This window comes from Phodopus roborovskii, unplaced genomic scaffold (genome assembly GCF_943737965.1).
Source record: "Phodopus roborovskii unplaced genomic scaffold, PHOROB, whole genome shotgun sequence".
In the NCBI taxonomy this organism is placed as follows: domain Eukaryota; kingdom Metazoa; phylum Chordata; class Mammalia; order Rodentia; family Cricetidae; genus Phodopus; species Phodopus roborovskii.
In genome coordinates, this window is record NW_026126434.1 from 27,058,739 (window position 1) to 27,076,490 (window position 17,752).

General features: G+C 49.2%; 3 protein-coding genes across 3 annotated transcripts in view; 1 reads left to right on the plus strand and 2 right to left on the minus strand.

The window, feature by feature from the left end:
- Bnip5 (BCL2 interacting protein 5) overlaps positions 1–3,341 on the plus strand; it is a 44,826-nt gene extending 41,485 nt beyond the window's left edge. The window contains exons 10-13 of the mRNA XM_051186590.1: positions 295–420; positions 960–1,024; positions 2,400–2,660; positions 3,268–3,341. Of these exons, the coding sequence (XP_051042547.1) occupies positions 295–420; positions 960–1,024; positions 2,400–2,660; positions 3,268–3,303 (488 nt within the window). The 3' untranslated portion in view covers positions 3,304–3,341. The remainder of the gene's footprint in view (positions 1–294; positions 421–959; positions 1,025–2,399; positions 2,661–3,267) is intronic.
- The window catches only part of Brpf3 (bromodomain and PHD finger containing 3), an 84,115-nt gene continuing 66,587 nt past the window's right edge, over positions 225–17,752 (minus strand). Inside the window, exon 14 of the transcript XR_007834685.1 lies at positions 225–237. The gene's annotated coding sequence lies outside the window, so the exon portion shown is untranslated. The remainder of the gene's footprint in view (positions 238–17,752) is intronic.
- Pnpla1 (patatin like phospholipase domain containing 1) overlaps positions 9,806–17,752 on the minus strand; it is a 28,767-nt gene continuing 20,820 nt past the window's right edge. Inside the window, exons 5-10 of the mRNA XM_051186592.1 lie at positions 17,229–17,289; positions 14,203–14,835; positions 13,090–13,165; positions 11,530–11,652; positions 10,882–11,044; positions 9,806–9,856 (exon numbers count right to left, since the gene is read on the minus strand). Coding sequence (XP_051042549.1) covers positions 9,806–9,856; positions 10,882–11,044; positions 11,530–11,652; positions 13,090–13,165; positions 14,203–14,835; positions 17,229–17,289 — 1,107 coding nt within the window. The remainder of the gene's footprint in view (positions 9,857–10,881; positions 11,045–11,529; positions 11,653–13,089; positions 13,166–14,202; positions 14,836–17,228; positions 17,290–17,752) is intronic.

The window sequence follows — 17,752 nt, forward strand, 5'->3', positions numbered from 1 at the left end:
GTCTGTTAGGTGTCACCAGGGAGTACTCTTGGAAACAGACCAGGGGACACTGGAAGGGGACTGCACTAAGGCAGGAGGACCATTGGTACTTATGCAGTGCCTGCTGTCTATACCACTAGCACAGTACATGGGAGATCTGTCTTAGGATTCCCTCTTGATGACTGGGGAAGGTGAAGTTCAGACTGACAGGGTTGAGCCTTGCACATTTAAAGGAATGGTGGTTTTGCTGGGTTGGGCCTCCCCGAGGACTGAGACAGAGGCCAAACTCATATATCTTTCTGCCACTCCATGCAGAAGACCCGGAGTTCCAGAAGTTGGAGGCTGCAGGAGGGGAACCAGCTGGGTCCCCAGAAGTGCCCTTCCAGGCCAGAAGCCACGCACCAGATGAGCAGCCTCTACCAGAGGGAGCCTGGGAATCTAGTCAGTATACCCTGCCCCCACTGGGATAGCTTTTGCCAGTTCCTCTTCTACTGATGCTCCCTAGGAGTGGAGAAGGCAGCTGAACCCTGTCCCTGAGACCCTACAGTGGGGACAGGGACCATGGGTGTGCTCTTTAAACTGGGGCTGCTGGGCAAGGATCAAGACCAGGCTTTGGGGACATTAGTCCATTTCACTGGTGTAAATGGTTCCACCTTGGTCCTATTGGAGCTGCCAATAGTTTGTATTCTCTGTGACTTTCCTGCATACTTTAGTGAACCTGGCCCAAACAGGCACCAAGGGGCTGATAACTCAGCTGAGTGGTCTTCCTGTTGTGGCAGCACCATAGCTGGCCACTCTGAGCGCAAGTCTCCCCATTCCTAACATTAGGAGCCCTCAGTTAGTGTCAGGGCAGCCGAGTGCCCTCACAGGTGGAGAGAATGCTCAGGGTTTATTTGGAGGGCTACTAGCTGCTGTGGCAGTCTGGCAGGGAGGCTGGGTGCCACTGGGGACAGCTTCTCATCCTTCCCTTCCTCCCTCAGAGGAGTCCGTCATCCACAAGTTGGTGGAAGGTCTCCAGGAGGTGGACAGCGACTTAGGGAGGCAGGTGAGTACAGCTCAAACTGTCCAGGTGGATACAGGGGCTTGCACACCCTCCTCTGAGACCTGGGTTCTAGTCCTCCTTCTGAGTGACCTTGGACATATCCCTTAATCCCACTGAGCCTCAGTTCACTCCTTTGCAAGATAGGGATAATCCCCGCTTGACCAAACAGTGCCTATGCAGAGAACACCTAACACATGGCAGGTGAAGAGAATGTTAGTTTAAAATAATAGGATGCAGGCAGACTAGGGAGACAGCTCAGCAGGTAAGAGAGCTTGCTGTGCAAAATGAGAGCCTGAATTCAAATCCCAAGCACACATGTAAAAAAAAAAAGGCATGGCCTCATGTACCTGTAAGCCCAGAGCTGCATGGGTGGGAAGTGGGGGAGTAGGGGGAGGGAGACGAAGACAGGAAGATGCTGGGGCTCAATGGCTGCCAGCCTACTTCCAGGGTCAGTGAGAAACCCTGTCTCAAGGGAATAAATAAGACAGAGTTCTAAAGCAGGACATCCAATATCCTCTGACTTCTAAATGTATATGTACACGTGTGCATATATCGCACACATGCACAACACACACACACACAGCACCCCAAGACCTTGCACCCTCCAATCCTTCAGATTCCACTGCAAGGACACTTTGAACTGTTGCAGCCATGCTGATGGGCCACTTAACTGAATCCAGTTCTTTCAGGCGTGTAGCTTATCTGTCCCCACACAGGCTCCTGCCCTTGAGAGACAGGCAGATCCCATGTGAGGGAGTGAATGTGCCTCAGCTTTCCACCTCTCAACCCCAGCCCGTGGACATGTGCGTCTCACCACCCATCAACCCAGAGGCCCTGCACCATGTGCAGTGGGGGAAATCACTGTGCGATCCCCAGCCTCCACCATGGTGCTGGGAGCGAGAGTATAAAGACCACAGCCATCCCCAAGATGCATCCATATACCCCGCTGTCTGGACCACCTTGTCGTAGGTCCTTACTCCCCATCACTATGCCAGGATCTCAAACCACATTCGACCCAAGTCTGTGTCTTTGGGGCCACCCCAGGAACACCACAGCTGCCATGTTCAGATATGAAGAGAAGGGAACTGACCTTCAGAAGGACTTTAGTGTTCTGCATGAATTATCTGCTTCTACCCCTAACCATTTTGGAGAGGGGATTTGGTCTCCTCCATTTCTATAGCCAATCAGAGGTCATAGTGACGTGTTCTGTGTAGAGCTATACATGTATGTGCGTTCAGCTTTTGCTTTGCCCTGTAGCTGAGCCATACTTGCAGGTGTTGGAGGGACTTAATGAGGGTGCTCACAATGGATACTAGGGGGCAGGCTGGTGTGGGAGGTACTATGCTGGCAGCTCTGACCACCTCTACCTTTCTTCCAGATCCGGCAGTATCCCAGCTTCAAGAAGTTTTTTAATGGGTTCTCAGATGCCTCCCTCAGGAAGCTGGTGGCCGCCTTAGACAGACAGAAGGCCCGCCTCTCAGAGGAAGACAGGAGCCCTGTCAACAGACCGCCACTGTGTGCCTTTGGTTCACTTAAGTTTTCTGTCAACCACAGCTGCGCCATCTGCACCCTCATGCAGTCCAGTGGCCACTACAAGGGACACAGTTATGCCCACTTCTTGTCCAGTAAGGCCCAGCAGGTGAGAGCCAGAGGGGAGGAACACATCAGTGAGGCATAAGGCATGACAAGTGTCCTAGAAGGCTCTTCTGACTTTTCTGATATGCTCAGACTTTAAATTTTTCTTTCAGATTGCATCTGTTTGTTGTGTGTGGGCACACGCATGTGTGTGTGAGTGCCATAGCATATGTGTGGAGGTCAGAGGGCAACTTGTAGGAGTTGGCTCTCTCCTACCATGTGGGTTCAGGCTTAGCAGCAAATGTCTTTACCTGCTGAGCCATCTTCCTGGCCCCTCAGTCAGGATTCTTAGGCTTCAGTTCAAATGCCACTTCCTTGAGACAATTTAAACCACGATGACAGAGTTAAGTGGTAGTCAAATGTCAAAGGACTGGCAGCCATGGCGGGTGGAGCCAGTGGTCCCTGGAGGCCACCAGGAGGTGGCAGACACAATTTGGATGGTGGAACTTTGGAGACTATAGCTGGAGTGGAAGGACTGGGGACAGCCGTGCATGATGCAGGGAGAGGCTGCAAATGTTAGCGGACCTAGCATGGGTGTGGGTGGGGTATAGAAAACGTGCTGTTTGCAGAGTGGGACCTGCTGACTCAGCTGTGGCTTCTCTCCCTCTCAGAACATCACGAGTCTGGCTGGTCAGAGTCCAGACTGAAGGCTGCATCTCATACCCAAGTTCTTTCAGACTAAGAGTTGGAAGCTTTGGCCTAGAGACCCTGAAGACACTGTAGGATGGTCCTGTTCTGTGCTTCCCGACCATGCCTGGAGAATGGACAAAGATGCTCTGTGTAGTCAACACTGTTCTGAGAATGCTTTTCTTCCTGGAAGCTGGGCCCAGAGACCATGTTAGGGGTGGCACTGGGTTAGGGTTAGGAGAGCAGGCTCTATCCACTGAACTTGAGGAGAGGCCGACTGACACCTGCCAGACCCAGCTTCCAATGAGTCTTAGCTGGGTGTGTGTGTGTGTCCATGTGGGGGTGTGTGGGGTGTGGTTATAGATCACAGGTCAGCCTCAGATGTCTGATTCCAGTTCTATCTACCTTGTTTTCTTGAGATAGGATCTGTCACTGGCCTGGGCCTTGCCTCATAGGTTTGTGTAATGTTGAGAGTCCCAGGGATCCACCTGTTTCTGCCTCTCCTCTCTAGTACTGACATAACAAACATGCCACGACACCCCACCATAAATGAGTTGTGATGACACGCTCCCATGCCCGAGGACATGCAGCCTTTGTCCTGTCCTGCATGTTGTGGACATGAATCAAGCTCCCAGCTGGTGGCAGTGAGCGTCTTGAGATGGCTCCTCTTGTGGAAGAGTCTGTTTGTACAACTATGAGGTATGGGTGCAAAAGGCTCTGCCTTCCACCCAACTGGCCAGTGACTCAGATGGGCAGTTTGTCACACTCAGGTGATAGGGCCACTGAGTCCCTGGGCTGTCAGCGGGAAGGTGTGGCCATGGGCTTTAAAGCCTGGATGACAGACGAATCTGGTTAGCCTTGGAGACTATTCTTGGGCACGTCAGGTCCATGGCAAGCGGGCTGGGAGACAGAGTGAGGGTAGGGAGTCCTGGGCTCAGGTGGGGCTGGCTTCAAGACTGAGGTACCCTTGCAGGAAGTTCAACTAAAATCATGCAGGATTTTTTTTTGTTGTTTTTAATTGCTTCAAGGTGTTTTTCTTGGCAATCAGTGACCTCTTTATAGATTTATTTTAGGCAGTATTCAGGGATGTGTCACTGATGTGCAAGAACTAAGTTTTGAAATGAGGGTCAGAAACCTTTGGTACATAATTTATTTTTCTTTATTATTTTTATTAATCTCATGCATAGTCCAGGCTGGCCTTGAACTTCTGGTAATTCTGCTCTGCCTAACAATAGCTGGGATTACAGGTGTGTGACACCACACCAAACTATACACAGATTCTTCTATTTATATAAAGATTTTGTTTTTATTTTAAGTTATTTGTATGTGGGTTTGTGCACATGCATGCAGTGTCCACAGAGGCCAGAAGAGGGCACTGTATCTCATGAAGCAGCTCATGTTGAGTCACCTCTCCAAACCTTGGACATGGTTTCTTATTGACAGTGACGACCTTCTGGATAGTATTTTGTATGAGTTCCCAATGCTGGCATCCAAGTCTCACTTTTGTACTGTGTGTTTGAGCCAATAAAGATGCTGACTTTCTCAGAGTGTGATCTGGATCTTTCCAAGGAAGCTAGAGTACCAACCCCTTGTCCTATCCAGTGGAAACAAAATGGCTGCCCCCCGTGTGATCCAACAAAGGCAAAAAGGCCACCACCCTGCCCCATCTAGGACAGCCAGAACCTGCTCAATAGGGGGGCCTGCCCTGGGTTCTCTCTAGATATTTCTCAGGTGGTCCATACTTGGGGTGACACCGTGCTGACACAGTAACAAAGGGGTCAGAGGCGGGGTGGTCAGGAGCCCCAGGCTACATGTCTGCAATGTTGGAAACAGCACATTGACCACCTGACTGCCACTACAACCCTGGGAATGGCAAGGTTACAGCCACAGAGAGACTGGGCCAGCCATCTTTCTCTTTGTAATAGTCCATGAAGCTGAATGTGACTGCACAGAGGTGTGTGGAGCAAGGAGGCTATGCTCTGCTACATGTCTGAATGAAAACATGAGGGCATGGCTGACAAGGTTTATTGTAGACACGAGGGAGAGAACAGCCTAAGGCATCTGGAAGAGTCCAGAGTGAACATGCCCAGCAGACTGAGGTGGGGCACGAGGCTGGGGGCAGGGTGGAGAGAGGGGTACAATGGCGGAAGCATCAGGTCAAGAGAGGAACACAATGGCTGGGTTATATAGGAGGCAGAGAAGCTGGGTTCGATGCCCAGGACCTGGAGAGGGGCTGTGTGATGGCTGTCAGGATGACTCTGTAACAGGGATGAGTGAGTAGGGTCTAAGGGAAGCCTCCACTTTGATATGTTAAATAAGCACCTCAATTAGCTATCTGTCCCGGGTTTCTTTGAGACCAACACTATCCAGTCTGAGTTCAGCTTGGGCTATGTAAGACCTGGTCTACAAACAAAATTCAGTCCCTGAGCGGCTGATAAAGAAAGGAAGGGCCAGGTGTGCTAGCACGTGCCTATAGTCCCAGCATGAGGAGGCAGAGGCAGGAAGACCTCTGTGACTTGGAGGCCAGCCTGGTTTACAGAGCGTGTTCCTGGACAGGCTCTAAAGCTACACATAGAAACCCTGTCCTGAAAAACAAAACAAAACAAAACAAAACAAAACAAAAAGAAAAAATGAACAGATAAAGAAGAGATTAAAAGGATTAGTTAACAGAGAGAGCAAGTGAAAATACAGGCTGCCCAGCAAATTTGAATTTAATCGAGAACCCTCGAGTTCCAGCCTCAGGGTTCAGGCTGGAGGCCAGACAGCAAGCGGGTAGGGCTGACTGAAAGGATTTCATGACTCTATTCTTCAAAAAAGTTGTTTCCCTAAAGTTCTCTCTTCAAAACTTCTCTCAGATCCCACAAGGTTTCCAGTATATACACCCTCACAGACACAATTAACAGTTCTCTGGCAATATTAAGGATACCAGTCATGCATATCTCAGGCTAGAAGAGTAGGTAAGACCTGAGAAAATGGTCACAGATCAGAGGGGACATGACTTGTAAAACGTCTGGGCACGGCTTAAGATGTGGTGAAAATTAAAGGGCTATGATTTCTAAGAAGGGTGTTAGTACATAAAGCTACATTTGTATGGTTAATTAAGCTAGAAGTTTGTAATTGATACATGTAGAAAAACAGGAACACTATAATTTTATGCTTTCTAGGAACTGAGTTTTGCTTTTGCTTTCTCGGTAGCTGGCAACAGAGTCAGGGAACCCATGGCTACTGGCATAAGTTTCAGGAGGAAAGAGGGTGGCATTTAATCCCCACTAGCGTATTGCCAAATGTTAGTTGATTAAAGGGAACTTCTCAGTGCTATTTCAAAGGGAGTGTGAGGTCCCAAAGCTGCAGCTCTTATGGCTGATGCCCTGGTGAAAAGCAATTCCTTTCTCTGGGGCCTATTTGAGAATATATTCTACATATCAAGAATATACAGCCAAGTGAAATAACCCTGACTTCCCACAGATGTATGTATCCAGTAGACGGAATATTTTCATGAGATAAACACACACAAGCAGTGAGAATCACCCAAAGCTGTCCTTAGGGAAGAGATGAAGTGGGTCATTGGCCTCGGCAGGTGGTGCTTATCCTTAGGGAAGAGATGAAGTGGGTCCATGGCCTCGGCAGGTGGTGCTTATTGCTCATGTGGTAGGGTTAGGGTTTGGATGTTAGTTATTCTGCTGTATTCCTCATGGCCCTTGACAGAATTTCAGGTACATTATTGTAATTTTGGGCACATCATGCCAAGAAAACAATTGTTCCGTGTTTACCTGAGATTTCTAGTCACACAGTATCCTGTGTTGTATCCTAGAACTAGTACAAAGACTTCTCTTCACTAGGCCATGGTGGTGCACACCTTTTTAATCCCAGCATTCTGGAGGCAGAGGCAGGCAAGTCTGCGAACTCCAGACCAACTTGGTCTTAAGTAAGAGCTAGTTCCAGGACAGCCTCCAAAGCCACAGAGAAATCCTGTCTCGAAAAAAACAAAACAAAACAAAACAAAACAACCAAAAAGATCTCTCTTCATTAGCTGGAAACAGGAGAAATTAATACAAGCCAAGAGAATCTGCAAGGGGCTCAGGACCTTTGGGACAATGGTGACATTGGAAGCAACTAGGCTTCATATACTTGCTGTGAAGGAAGACAATGGTTAATGAGTGCCTCATACTGCTGTGCCAGCGAATTGGCATTTCTGGGCTGAGATGGACTCTCCTATAGATGAAGGTCCTCATACAGATGGAAGCTGTACCTTGGGGACTGCAGCCATGTGCCAAACTCCAAGTGCTGCCCCTCATGGCTTACAGTACTGGATAAGCCAGGGTATCCCTGCCAGACACAGAGGATCTTGATTTTATGTTGGCAGTGGGTGGTAAGGAGGCTATCATGTTTGAGACAGAGTCTTATGTAGCCCAAGCTAGTCCCTACCTCACTACGTAGCTAGGATGACCTTGAACTCCTGCTGCTTTAGATAAGAGTCACCCCAGCCTTGCAAAAGCACTGACTACTCTTCCAGAGGTCCTGAGTTCAATTCCCAGCAACCACATAGTGGCTCAGTGCCATCTATCATGAGATCTGGCGCCCTCTTCTGGCCTGCAGACAGAACATTATATATGTAATAAAAATATGTTTAAAAAAAAAAAAAAAGCCCATTTTGTTCTCTGAAACCACTATTAAGTTAAGGCCTCCTTGCCTCAGGGGCCCCCTCTCTCGGCTTACATTTATCCCCAGGTCCTCAGTGGCCAAGTCTGGCTTGCAGTCGAGCACCAATCAGCCTTGGCTTTAGGTTTTGCATTTGAATATTTGTTAAGCAAATGCTGCTGGAGCCTGCGGGCAGCCTGGGCCTCCTTGCTGGGCCTGGCTGGGGTGATTTCCTTTCTAGGGAGCCATGGGCACATCTGCTGAACAGGGTGGGAATGCTGAGGCTTATAGTGAGACCCCCGTACTATGAATCCTAACCAGAGTGACTCCACCTTGCAGCCAGCGGCAGGACAGTCTTTCTTCACAGCAGACTTCGGTAAACCTTCCCATGGCCAGTGTTTGAAGAGACTAAGAGATTCGGAGAAGGGCAAGTGTAGGGCACAGGCAAGCATGGACCCCAACCTGCCCAGAGTCTGGTGCATTTGTGCTTAGTATCAGTTGAGCCTGGGGTCTTCTGGACTGCTTCAACTCAAGGTAGTGCTTCTTTGGTCTCAAACCCAGACAAAGGGCTGAGATGCCTATTAACATATCAAAGCAGATCTGGCCACCAGGATCTCCTAGCATCCCTCAGTCTCTGCAGGGTCCTCCTGGCTGGCATACCCCATCCCTACCCTGAACATGCCAGCCCCTGGGCTGGGCTGCCCTTCCCTATATCACCCAGTCATTTGGGCTTCCTGGTCTTTTTACCCTTTTACCTCTTGGCCTCCTAACCTCTTGGCTCCTGGCTCCTCCCTCATCTCCTCTCATGGCTTGGATCAAGGTCTTGTTCACTTTGGACTCTTCCAGATGCCTCTGGCTGTTTTGTCCCGTGTATCTACTATAAACCTTCTCCACCATACCTAGGAGCAGTTTTGTCCTCCTTTTATTTTTCTTTCACAGGATCTGCCGGAAACTTAGGGTGCAAGGGCTAATGTTATGTTTTAAGTTTAAATTACCATGCTTAATTCGTCTATAAAACAAAAATGTCCCACTTGCCCAAAGACAGATGGTTTTCTGGAATGCTGGGGCTGTTGCTCACATAAGAAAACAAGCCATGTGTTTTCACTTCTGTAAACGAGCTTGGTTGCCCCAGCTGCACAGGATATGCTTGGTCACATGTAGGTGGGAGGTACTTAAGCAGGAATTACATCAATGCCGCATGCTTGCCCCTGATAGGATGAAGGCAGGAAGCACATAGCCTTGTGGGGTTTGCCTTTATAAGCACTGGACTAAGGTAATTCACGGCCAGTCTCTGGAAATCCCAGGTAAGGACCTGGCAAGTGTCCATCGTCCTGGCCTGTTTTTATTTAATAAAGCTTGCTTCAAGTTTAGCTCAATAGTGGCAGTGGTCTCATTCTTACCTGGAGGGATTGACAAGAGCCACACACAACAGAAGCTTGGCTGGTGCCCACAGGAAGGCAGCTGTCCAAGTAACCCTTTTCTAAACTCATCTTCAAGAAGAACTTGAACAAGCCATTTTGGGGGTGCTGTCCCATGCCAGCTTGAGAACAAATGTTTAATTTTACATGTCCCCCAAAGTATCACCCAATGAGGCTGAAGATGTCTTCCTTGTGGATTACTGTTATTGTCACAGCAGTGTGAATGACATTCTGCTCTCACTGGGGCTGGGGGAAGGGACAGTTGGTCCTTGACATCTTCCACTACTACCCCAGGATTGAGAAAGCCCATAGCCGCTGATCTGCATGGCTGAGCCGCATAATTCCAGGGGGTAGGAGTAAAAAAAAAAAAAAACAAACAAAAAAAAAAAAAAAAAAAAAAAAAAAAACTGAAGCCCAGAATGCTGGTCAGGTCCTCTCCTTGGGGGATGGATTCTAGGGAACAGTTTCAGAAGGAGTCCTGGTGATTGTAAATGGAGACTTTGGTGGGCAGGAGATTCTTCAGACAAGGGAACACATACCGGGGGAGCAGACCTTCTACAGTGTTGGATGGCTGAGGGCATCCCCTGCTCCCGACTGACCACCAGGCTCCAGGTCACTGGGGTGTCTCCTGCTTCAGCCTAGGAGTTCTGTACACCCACCTCCTAAGAAAGGACAAAGAGTTGAAACTTGGAGTGCATCCTGATCTGAGTTCCACCCAGACCGCCTTTCCGGTGTTCCCTCTGTTGCGCTTGACCAAAACCGGGGATCTAGGATTGTCCCAAAAGCCAGTTTAGGGGTTCACTTTATTATCCCAGACCCCTTAGGTGCCCCAGGAGGAAGTGATTTAAAAGGTATTTAAAATACTATTCAGTCTATAAAGATGAGTTGGTACTTGTTTTCCAGGGAATGGGAGTGGTCTCCAGGCTGCTCAGTTCAGCTGTGCGGTTAGTGTACTATGCCAGGTACCAGTGCAGGTGGGTCATAGACATTTGGGTACAATTCAGAGGTTAGCTGTGCACTTCTCTGCAGCTCTCTCTCTTTGTTTTATTTTTATTTTCTTTTGTTTTTTGAGACAGGATCTTGCTATGTAGCCTTGGCTGTCTCAGAACTTGATCTGTAGACCAGGCTGACCTGGGAATCACAGAGATCCACCTGCCTCTGCTTCCTGGGTGCTGGGATTAAAGTTGTATGCCACCATCTCCTCCAGCATCTCAGCTTGCCCTCCCTCCCCCTGACTCTCTCTCCCTTTTTCTGTGTCTGCCTCTCTCTGTGTCTCTTTCTCTCTCTCCCTTTTTTGGTTTTTGAGACAGGGTCTCACTATGTAGTATTGGCTAGTCTTGAACTCACTCTGTAGACCAGGCTGGCCTTGAACTCATAGAGATCCACCTGCTTCTGCTTCACAAGGGCTGGGATTAAATGTGTGCACAACACCTGGCTCCCAGATGTACTCTTAATACACAATACACTAGCGCTGACTACGGCTGTGTCAGGAAAGGAGGGGAGGACAGAAATGAAGTTAGAGGGCATGCTCAGGATCAATACCATCTGGGACAGGGGAGGCAGGGTCACTGCTGGGAGACACCCACAGGGATTCCATACCTCAGGGCAGCTGTATTCTTGGATCCGGTTGGGATGAGGCTTGTAGGTGACCCAAACTGTCTTAGAAGTGGAGAGTACAGGAAAGTCGAGTGGGCAAGGAGTGGGCCTGTATTCCAGAAGCCAAGAACACATTTATGAGGGAAATAGGAGCCGCTGTCGTTCCAAGCCCTACTTTCACTTGTCATGGACCCCTGAGCAGCCGCTTGCTCTCTCTGGAAAGTGGCTGGTGGCTCCTGATGCCCTCCTCTCCTTGATCTCTTGCTCTCTTCTTCCTCCTCTCTCCTATTTATCCTCTCTGCCTGCCAGTCCCACCTATGCTTTCTCCTGCCTCACTATTGGCTATTCGGCTCTCTATTAGGCCATCAGGTGTTTTTAGACAGGCACAGAAACACAGCTTCACAATGTTAAACACATGCATAAACAAAAGTCACACACCTTAAAACAATATTCTACCACCCCCAACCCCTCACCTCCCGTTTTGCAGGTCAGAAAATGCAGACTCAGAGAGCCCAGATGTCCTAACCATAAGCTCCGAGCTTGCCTGGCATAGTAGGACTTTCCGTCCATTAACCATGAGTATTAGATACTTACTGTAGTTTGCTAGCTGGCTTCTTGGACCGAAGGTTTCTCTGGAAACACTCTCTGGTAGCATTTGTTTTCTGTTTCTTCTTGAACATCTTGTTTGCCCTGTTTGAATCTACAGCAGGATGGTTCCTGGGCAAAAAACCCAAGGAGGTGGTTGGTTATGGCCTGAGCAGTATCTGCCACCACCAGTGTCCTACCCCAGCTCAGGAGATCCAGCCGTACTGGTCAAGGCTGGAGTTGCCTAGCAAACATTTCTGATTATTGTTAATTATTTATTTGGACGATACCTGGCCAAGGAGACAAAGCCCCACCTTATACCTACTAAAGGTAGATGCAAAGAGGCTAAAGTCACACAAACAAATACTGTCAAAGGGTTTTTAAGAATTTTTTAATGTTTGTGTGTCTATATGTAAGTATGCATTGATGGAGACCAAAAGAGGGCATCAGATCCCCTGGAGTTGGAGCTGCAGGCTGCTGTGAGCTGCCCAGTGTGGGTGCTGGGAACTGAATTTGGGTCAGGTTCTCTGTAAGAACAGTTTTATCCTTAATCACTGAGTCATCTCTCCAGCCACACACACCCCCAGCTGTAGAGTTAAAATCATATGTAATGGGGGATATAGGTACATCTTGATAAACTCGATGTGAAACAAAATACAAATGTCTAAGGAAGAATGCCCAAGGCCATGATAGCACACACCTATAGTCTCAGGACTCGGAACGCAGAGGCAGGGCTGCCAGCTCACTGTTAGCCATGGCTATGGAGTGAGACCCAGATCCAAGGATAGAATAAAAGAACAGAAGGTTCCAACCCTGCTTTTCTAAAAGACAAAGATGAAAGGGGAGATGGTGCCTTTCACTGGTCAAACCAACTGCTACCCAATCAGAAGGGAGCCTGAGAAATGCAGTTCCCAGGGATCCTTAGGCCTGTCATGCCTGCAGAGATAATGGAGAGTGTGGGTTACAAAACCCAGACAACTGAGGCATTCTCTCTTGCTGTGTTCCTGCCAGCGTGGTAAACACCCTGACAAAGGCAACCGAAGGCAGGAAGGGTTTATTTGGCTCACAATTCCGGGTTACCGTCCATCACTGAGAGGAAGTGAAGGCAGTGGGGACTTGAAACAGCTGGTCTCATTGCAGCCAAGGTCAAGAGCATCGAGCAATGAATGCAGACACGCCCGCGCTCATCCCACTCAGTCCTCATCTACTGGGTTAAAGCCACGCACCGCCACGCCAGCTTCAAAAGAGGGCTACCTAAGGCTAGGACGATGTGCCTGTTAGACCTTTCCAACTGTGGCTTCACCCAAAATAAGACCCTGGAGCATTGCCCTAGAACAGGGTGCACCCAGTGTGTGCAGGAGGGAGGCAGAGGGATGACATCACCCCATCAACAGGCATGTTTTATATAGTGCCTCCCTGAGGGAGGGGAGAGCGAGGGAAGGGTGAACCATTACCCCACAGACTAGAAGAGCTGGGTGGTATCCAGGCAGCCATAAGGGTGGAAACCTCACTTAGCTGGGCCTTCCCTGAGCAAAGGCAAGAACGTGTCCCAAGGAAGGAGAAACTTACACCAGAGGCTTGTGAGGGGCTGGCTTCCTGGTGTCTGGTGCTGCTGAGTTTGTCAGCTGTGAAGAGGCTGCAGGCCCTGCAGAGGGAGTGAACACACAGATGGGGGGGGTAAGGGGGTGGCAGGGAGGGGGTACTGGGTTATTCTGCAAATAACAAATAAGAGCAAAGCTGCCAGACATTGTGGCACAACCCTTTAACCCCAGCACTAGGGAGGCAAAGGCAGGTGGATCTCTGTGAGTTCGAGGCCAGCCTGGTCTACAGAGTGCATTCCAGACCAGTCAGAGGCACAATAGTACAATAGAGTTTCTTCTCTCTCTCTCTCTCTCTCTCTCTCTGTGTGTGTGTGTGTGTGTGTCCTAGAACTCGACTAGCTATGTAGATATTTAAATAGCTACTTATTTTTATTTTGTGTGCATTGGTGTTTTGCCTGAATGTATATCTGTGTGAGGGTGTCAGATCCCCCCTGCAACTACAGTTATAGACAGCCATGAGCTGCCATGTGGGTGCTAGGAATTGAACCCTGGTCCCCTGGAAGGGCAGCCAGTGCTCTTAACCACTGAGCATCTCTCCAGCCCCTCAATTGCATTATTTAGAGAGAATTTCTCACTAATCTGCCTAAGCTCACCAGCCAGTGAGCTCCAGGGCTCTGCCTGTCTTCATGGCCCTAGTGTTAGAGTATACAGACATGCTGTACCCAGACTTCATGTATGTTCTGGGGGATCAAACTTGGGTCCTTGTGTGTTTATTTTTGTGTGTAAAACACTTGTGTAAATTGTGTGAGTTCTAAATATAGATGCCTTATTATAGTGAATACTTCAATAATCAATATAAAATTATTTATTTATTTGATCTTTCAAGACAGGGTTTCTCTGTATAGTGCTGGCTGTCCTGGAACTTGCTCTGTGGATCAGGCTGGCCTTGAACTCAGAGATTTTCCTGCTTCTGCCTCTTGAGTGCTGAGATTAAAGGATTAAAGCTATGTACCAACAACAACTGTGTTTTGTATTTTAACCAGTCAGTGGTGGTACATGCCTTTAATCCAACCAACTGGTGTTTCTCAGTTCCACATAGCTAACTGCTTGCCTGAGGGCCAGAGCTGAGAGAATCATATACCTGTGGGCTGCTCTGGGCCCAGCTCCTCCACAGGTGGCAGGGCAGATGGTGTTGAAGGACTTGAGGGCAAAAGTCTGGGGGCTGTCCTGGATGCTGTGGCTGCCTGGGAGTGTCTGAGCAGCAATCCCGAATGGTGAAGGGATTCAGGTGTTGAGGATCCAGCCTCTGAGCTGTGTGTGTCTGCAGATGAGATCGAGGCGTGCAACACGCTGTTTGTGCCTGGGTCGTCGTCAGTGGCCAGGTTCAGTTGACCACCATCCTTCACTCCTTGCTTCAGGTTTGCAGTTTGAAGATTTATTGGGCAAATGTCAGTGGGGCCAGTGGCCAGCTCGGCACTCATTACTGGGCCTGGCTGGGGCGGGGCCCATGGCGATGACTGCTCAGACGACAAGCCCGGTGGTGACTCCACAACCCTCCTGCCCTTGGATTCAGGTGTCTGCACTGGTGGGGAAGCTGGGGACTGGCTGTCCTTTCTGTCCTCTTTGGGAGACCCCTGTACATGGGATTGAGAGGAATCTTCATGGTGGTCCCACTGAGCTGGGGGCTTGTGGCCAAGGGCGACCTCTATCTGGCAGTACACTTCTACCCTTGGGAAAATCACTCTCTTGCTGGGAGAGTCAAGGTAAGCAGCATCTAGGAGAAACCACAACACAGCAGGTTTGATGTGCACAGAGTCTATTATGAGGGTGTGTGCAAAATCTACATAAATATGATACTTGGCTCGAAGTGTTGTCCCAGTGCTTGGCAGCTGAGGCAAGAAGACTATAATGGCAGAGAACAGATTAAGGGGGATTTGGCGATGAGGAAGTCAGGAGGTGGGGATCATGAAAGGGCTCCAGGAAACTTTTCTTTTTAGAGACAAGGTGTCTCTAAAGGTTGAGGGTCTAGCCTCAACCTTATTACATACCAAGGATGACCTTGAACTTCTGATCCCCAGTTCTGGGATTACCTCATATACCACACTGCTAGGTTTATGAAGTTCTGGAAATTAAGCCTAAGTTTTCACAAATGCTAGGCCAGCACTAACAGAGTGTAGCCTCTTCTGAAAACCGTGGGGGTAAGCGATGGTGTATGTGTAGGAGGACCTTATCTGAGGGAGTGGGGAGGGGAGCGGGGGAGGGGGGTCAGTGGCTTCCCAGCTACAGGAGCATCTGGTGGATGAGAGCTTTTGCAATGGAGGGAGGAGAAAACGGGAGTGGGGTCCAGGTGGCACCATTCTGTGTGGGAGGGACTGCTTCCCCTGAAGCGAACAGAGAACAATCGTAGCGTGGCTCTGGGTACCAGCAGGAATTTCCCAGTAGCTCCATGGGAAATCCAAGAGGCCTTGCATGAGGAAGTGACTGGTGGGTGTGCACTGGCACCATCTGGCGGACGATACGCACATCACACGGCACCTGGGAAGAACCCTGGCTTCCTTGGCAAGAGGACAGACACCTTCGAAGGTAGTTAGGCTGTGACCCAGGTGCGGCAGGTATGGGGAAAGGGAGTCGCCTCCAAAAACCTAAATATCAAATCATAGGATCTTCCTGACCTCAAGCCCCTGACAAGCACCAACCATCACCCAGAGAGAGGAGGACTCCCAGGTGGTGGCCAAAGGCTCCAGGCTCTGGGAGAAACAGGTGCGGGACTCTGATGAGAAATCATCCATGTGCCTTTTGTACTCAACAGTGAAACAACCACTGCCATTGCTTCCCCCACCTTTACAGATGGGGAAACTGAGGCCATAGCATGAAGGTGTGAGGAGCTAGGTACAAGTCCTTCTTTACAAAACTGGCAAGACTCTGACACAGGAAGTGCCCCCCCAGGGGTGGGCTTACACAGCTTGAGGGCGGGTCTGGGAACTTCTCTCTCTCTCTCTCTCTCCCCTCCCTCCCATCATTCTGTTTTCTCAAGTCCCTGGATGCCTGGATGGGAGTAAGGAGGACACAGGACAAAGTAAGTAAGAGGATAGGGGGCTGGAGAAGCAGGAAGCAAATCTGGAGAAAGAATATATTTCTAGTATACATTCTAGATATATTATAGAAACTACCATTCAACCCTTAGTTTCACTCCAAAGTATTTTTTTTCAAAGACTTTTTTTTTTTCTTTTTCTTTTTGGAGTCAGGGTTTCTCTGTGTAGCTCTGGCTGTCCTGGAACTCACTCTGTAGACCAGGCTGGCCTCGAACTCACAGAGATTCTCCCACCTCTGCTGGGATTAAAGATGTATGTCACCAATCAGCCCCAAGGTTTTGTTTTGTTTTTTTAAGTCACAGAGATGTATAGTCTTGTCAGAATAAGGAATACTTGGAACTCAAAGGCATGAAGCCAAGTGTTCCATGAGACTATGATTTAAAAAAAAATTATACAACTACCCCCAAAGATCACACGGAGAAAGGGAAAGGCTGGGCCAGAGTTAGGTAAGCCCCCTTTTCCCTGGACTCTCTCCATCTGAAACTGCACTCTAAGGAGTTCACCCTGAGTACAGACAGGTCTTTTGTCTCTCTCCCCAATGATGCTCTCCACACCTTCATGGCCTTTGAGCATTGAGTCCCTGTACTTACTCTATTCATCTGATAAAAACTACAGGAGACATGGGTTGGGTCCAGACCAGCAAAGGACAATGGTTCTTCCCTTTGGTTTCCTGATCAGTATATCTAACTAGTCACACACAGGGTCCTGAGAAACCCAGGCTGGTCTGGAAGAAGCTATATAGCCAAGGATGACCTTGAACTTCTGATCCTCCAGCCTTCTGGGTGCCAGCATCAACCATCAACTCATGAGCCACCCCTGTCTTATTTGGTGCTGGGGATTGAACCCAGGGCTTTGGGCATGCCAGGCAAACACTCTACCAACTGAGAGCTGCATCTCCAACCCTGGCTTTGTTTGTAATTTCACAGATATGTGTTGAGAAATATCCTAAACACTGTCTCATATGTCAACCGGCAGCCACAGTGGCCTGTCTTTGACAGGGCAGACTGCTGGGTCTCTTCCATTCCCACCCCTGCCACACCCATTGCCCTCCCTTCCTTGGGCTTCAGCTACTCACTCAGCCTCCGAAGGTATGAAACCGCATCATCATATCCCCGATAGTAGTAACCCTGCAGGATCTAGGTGGTGACACAGGAAAATGAACGAGGCTGCAGCCACCAAGAGAGTCACTGCCCCACCCACAGCCATGCTCTACATGCTGCCGTCTCCCCCCCAACCCCTCCAAGGCCATATCAGCAAGCCCTGGGCTGTACTCCTCAGTCTACCCAGGAGAGGAGCTGGGAAGCAATTGTTGCATGGTGGGAGTGATGGCATGTCAATCACCAACCTCCCCAGTAGGAAACAGGCGGGGCATTTCTGGAGAACCAGAGGTCACACATCTGGGTCATAGGAAGGATAGAATCTGGGGTCTGGGTTCAAGTCCTAGCGCTACCCTTCATTGGCTATGTAGTTGTAACCCCTCACGGTCTTACTTTCTCCATCTGTCAAATGGGGATAGTGATGGTATCTTTGCAGAGGGTGTTGAGAGGGGTGCGTGAGAAGTCCCCACTACAAAGCTCTTTCTGAGGAGGACTGAATTGG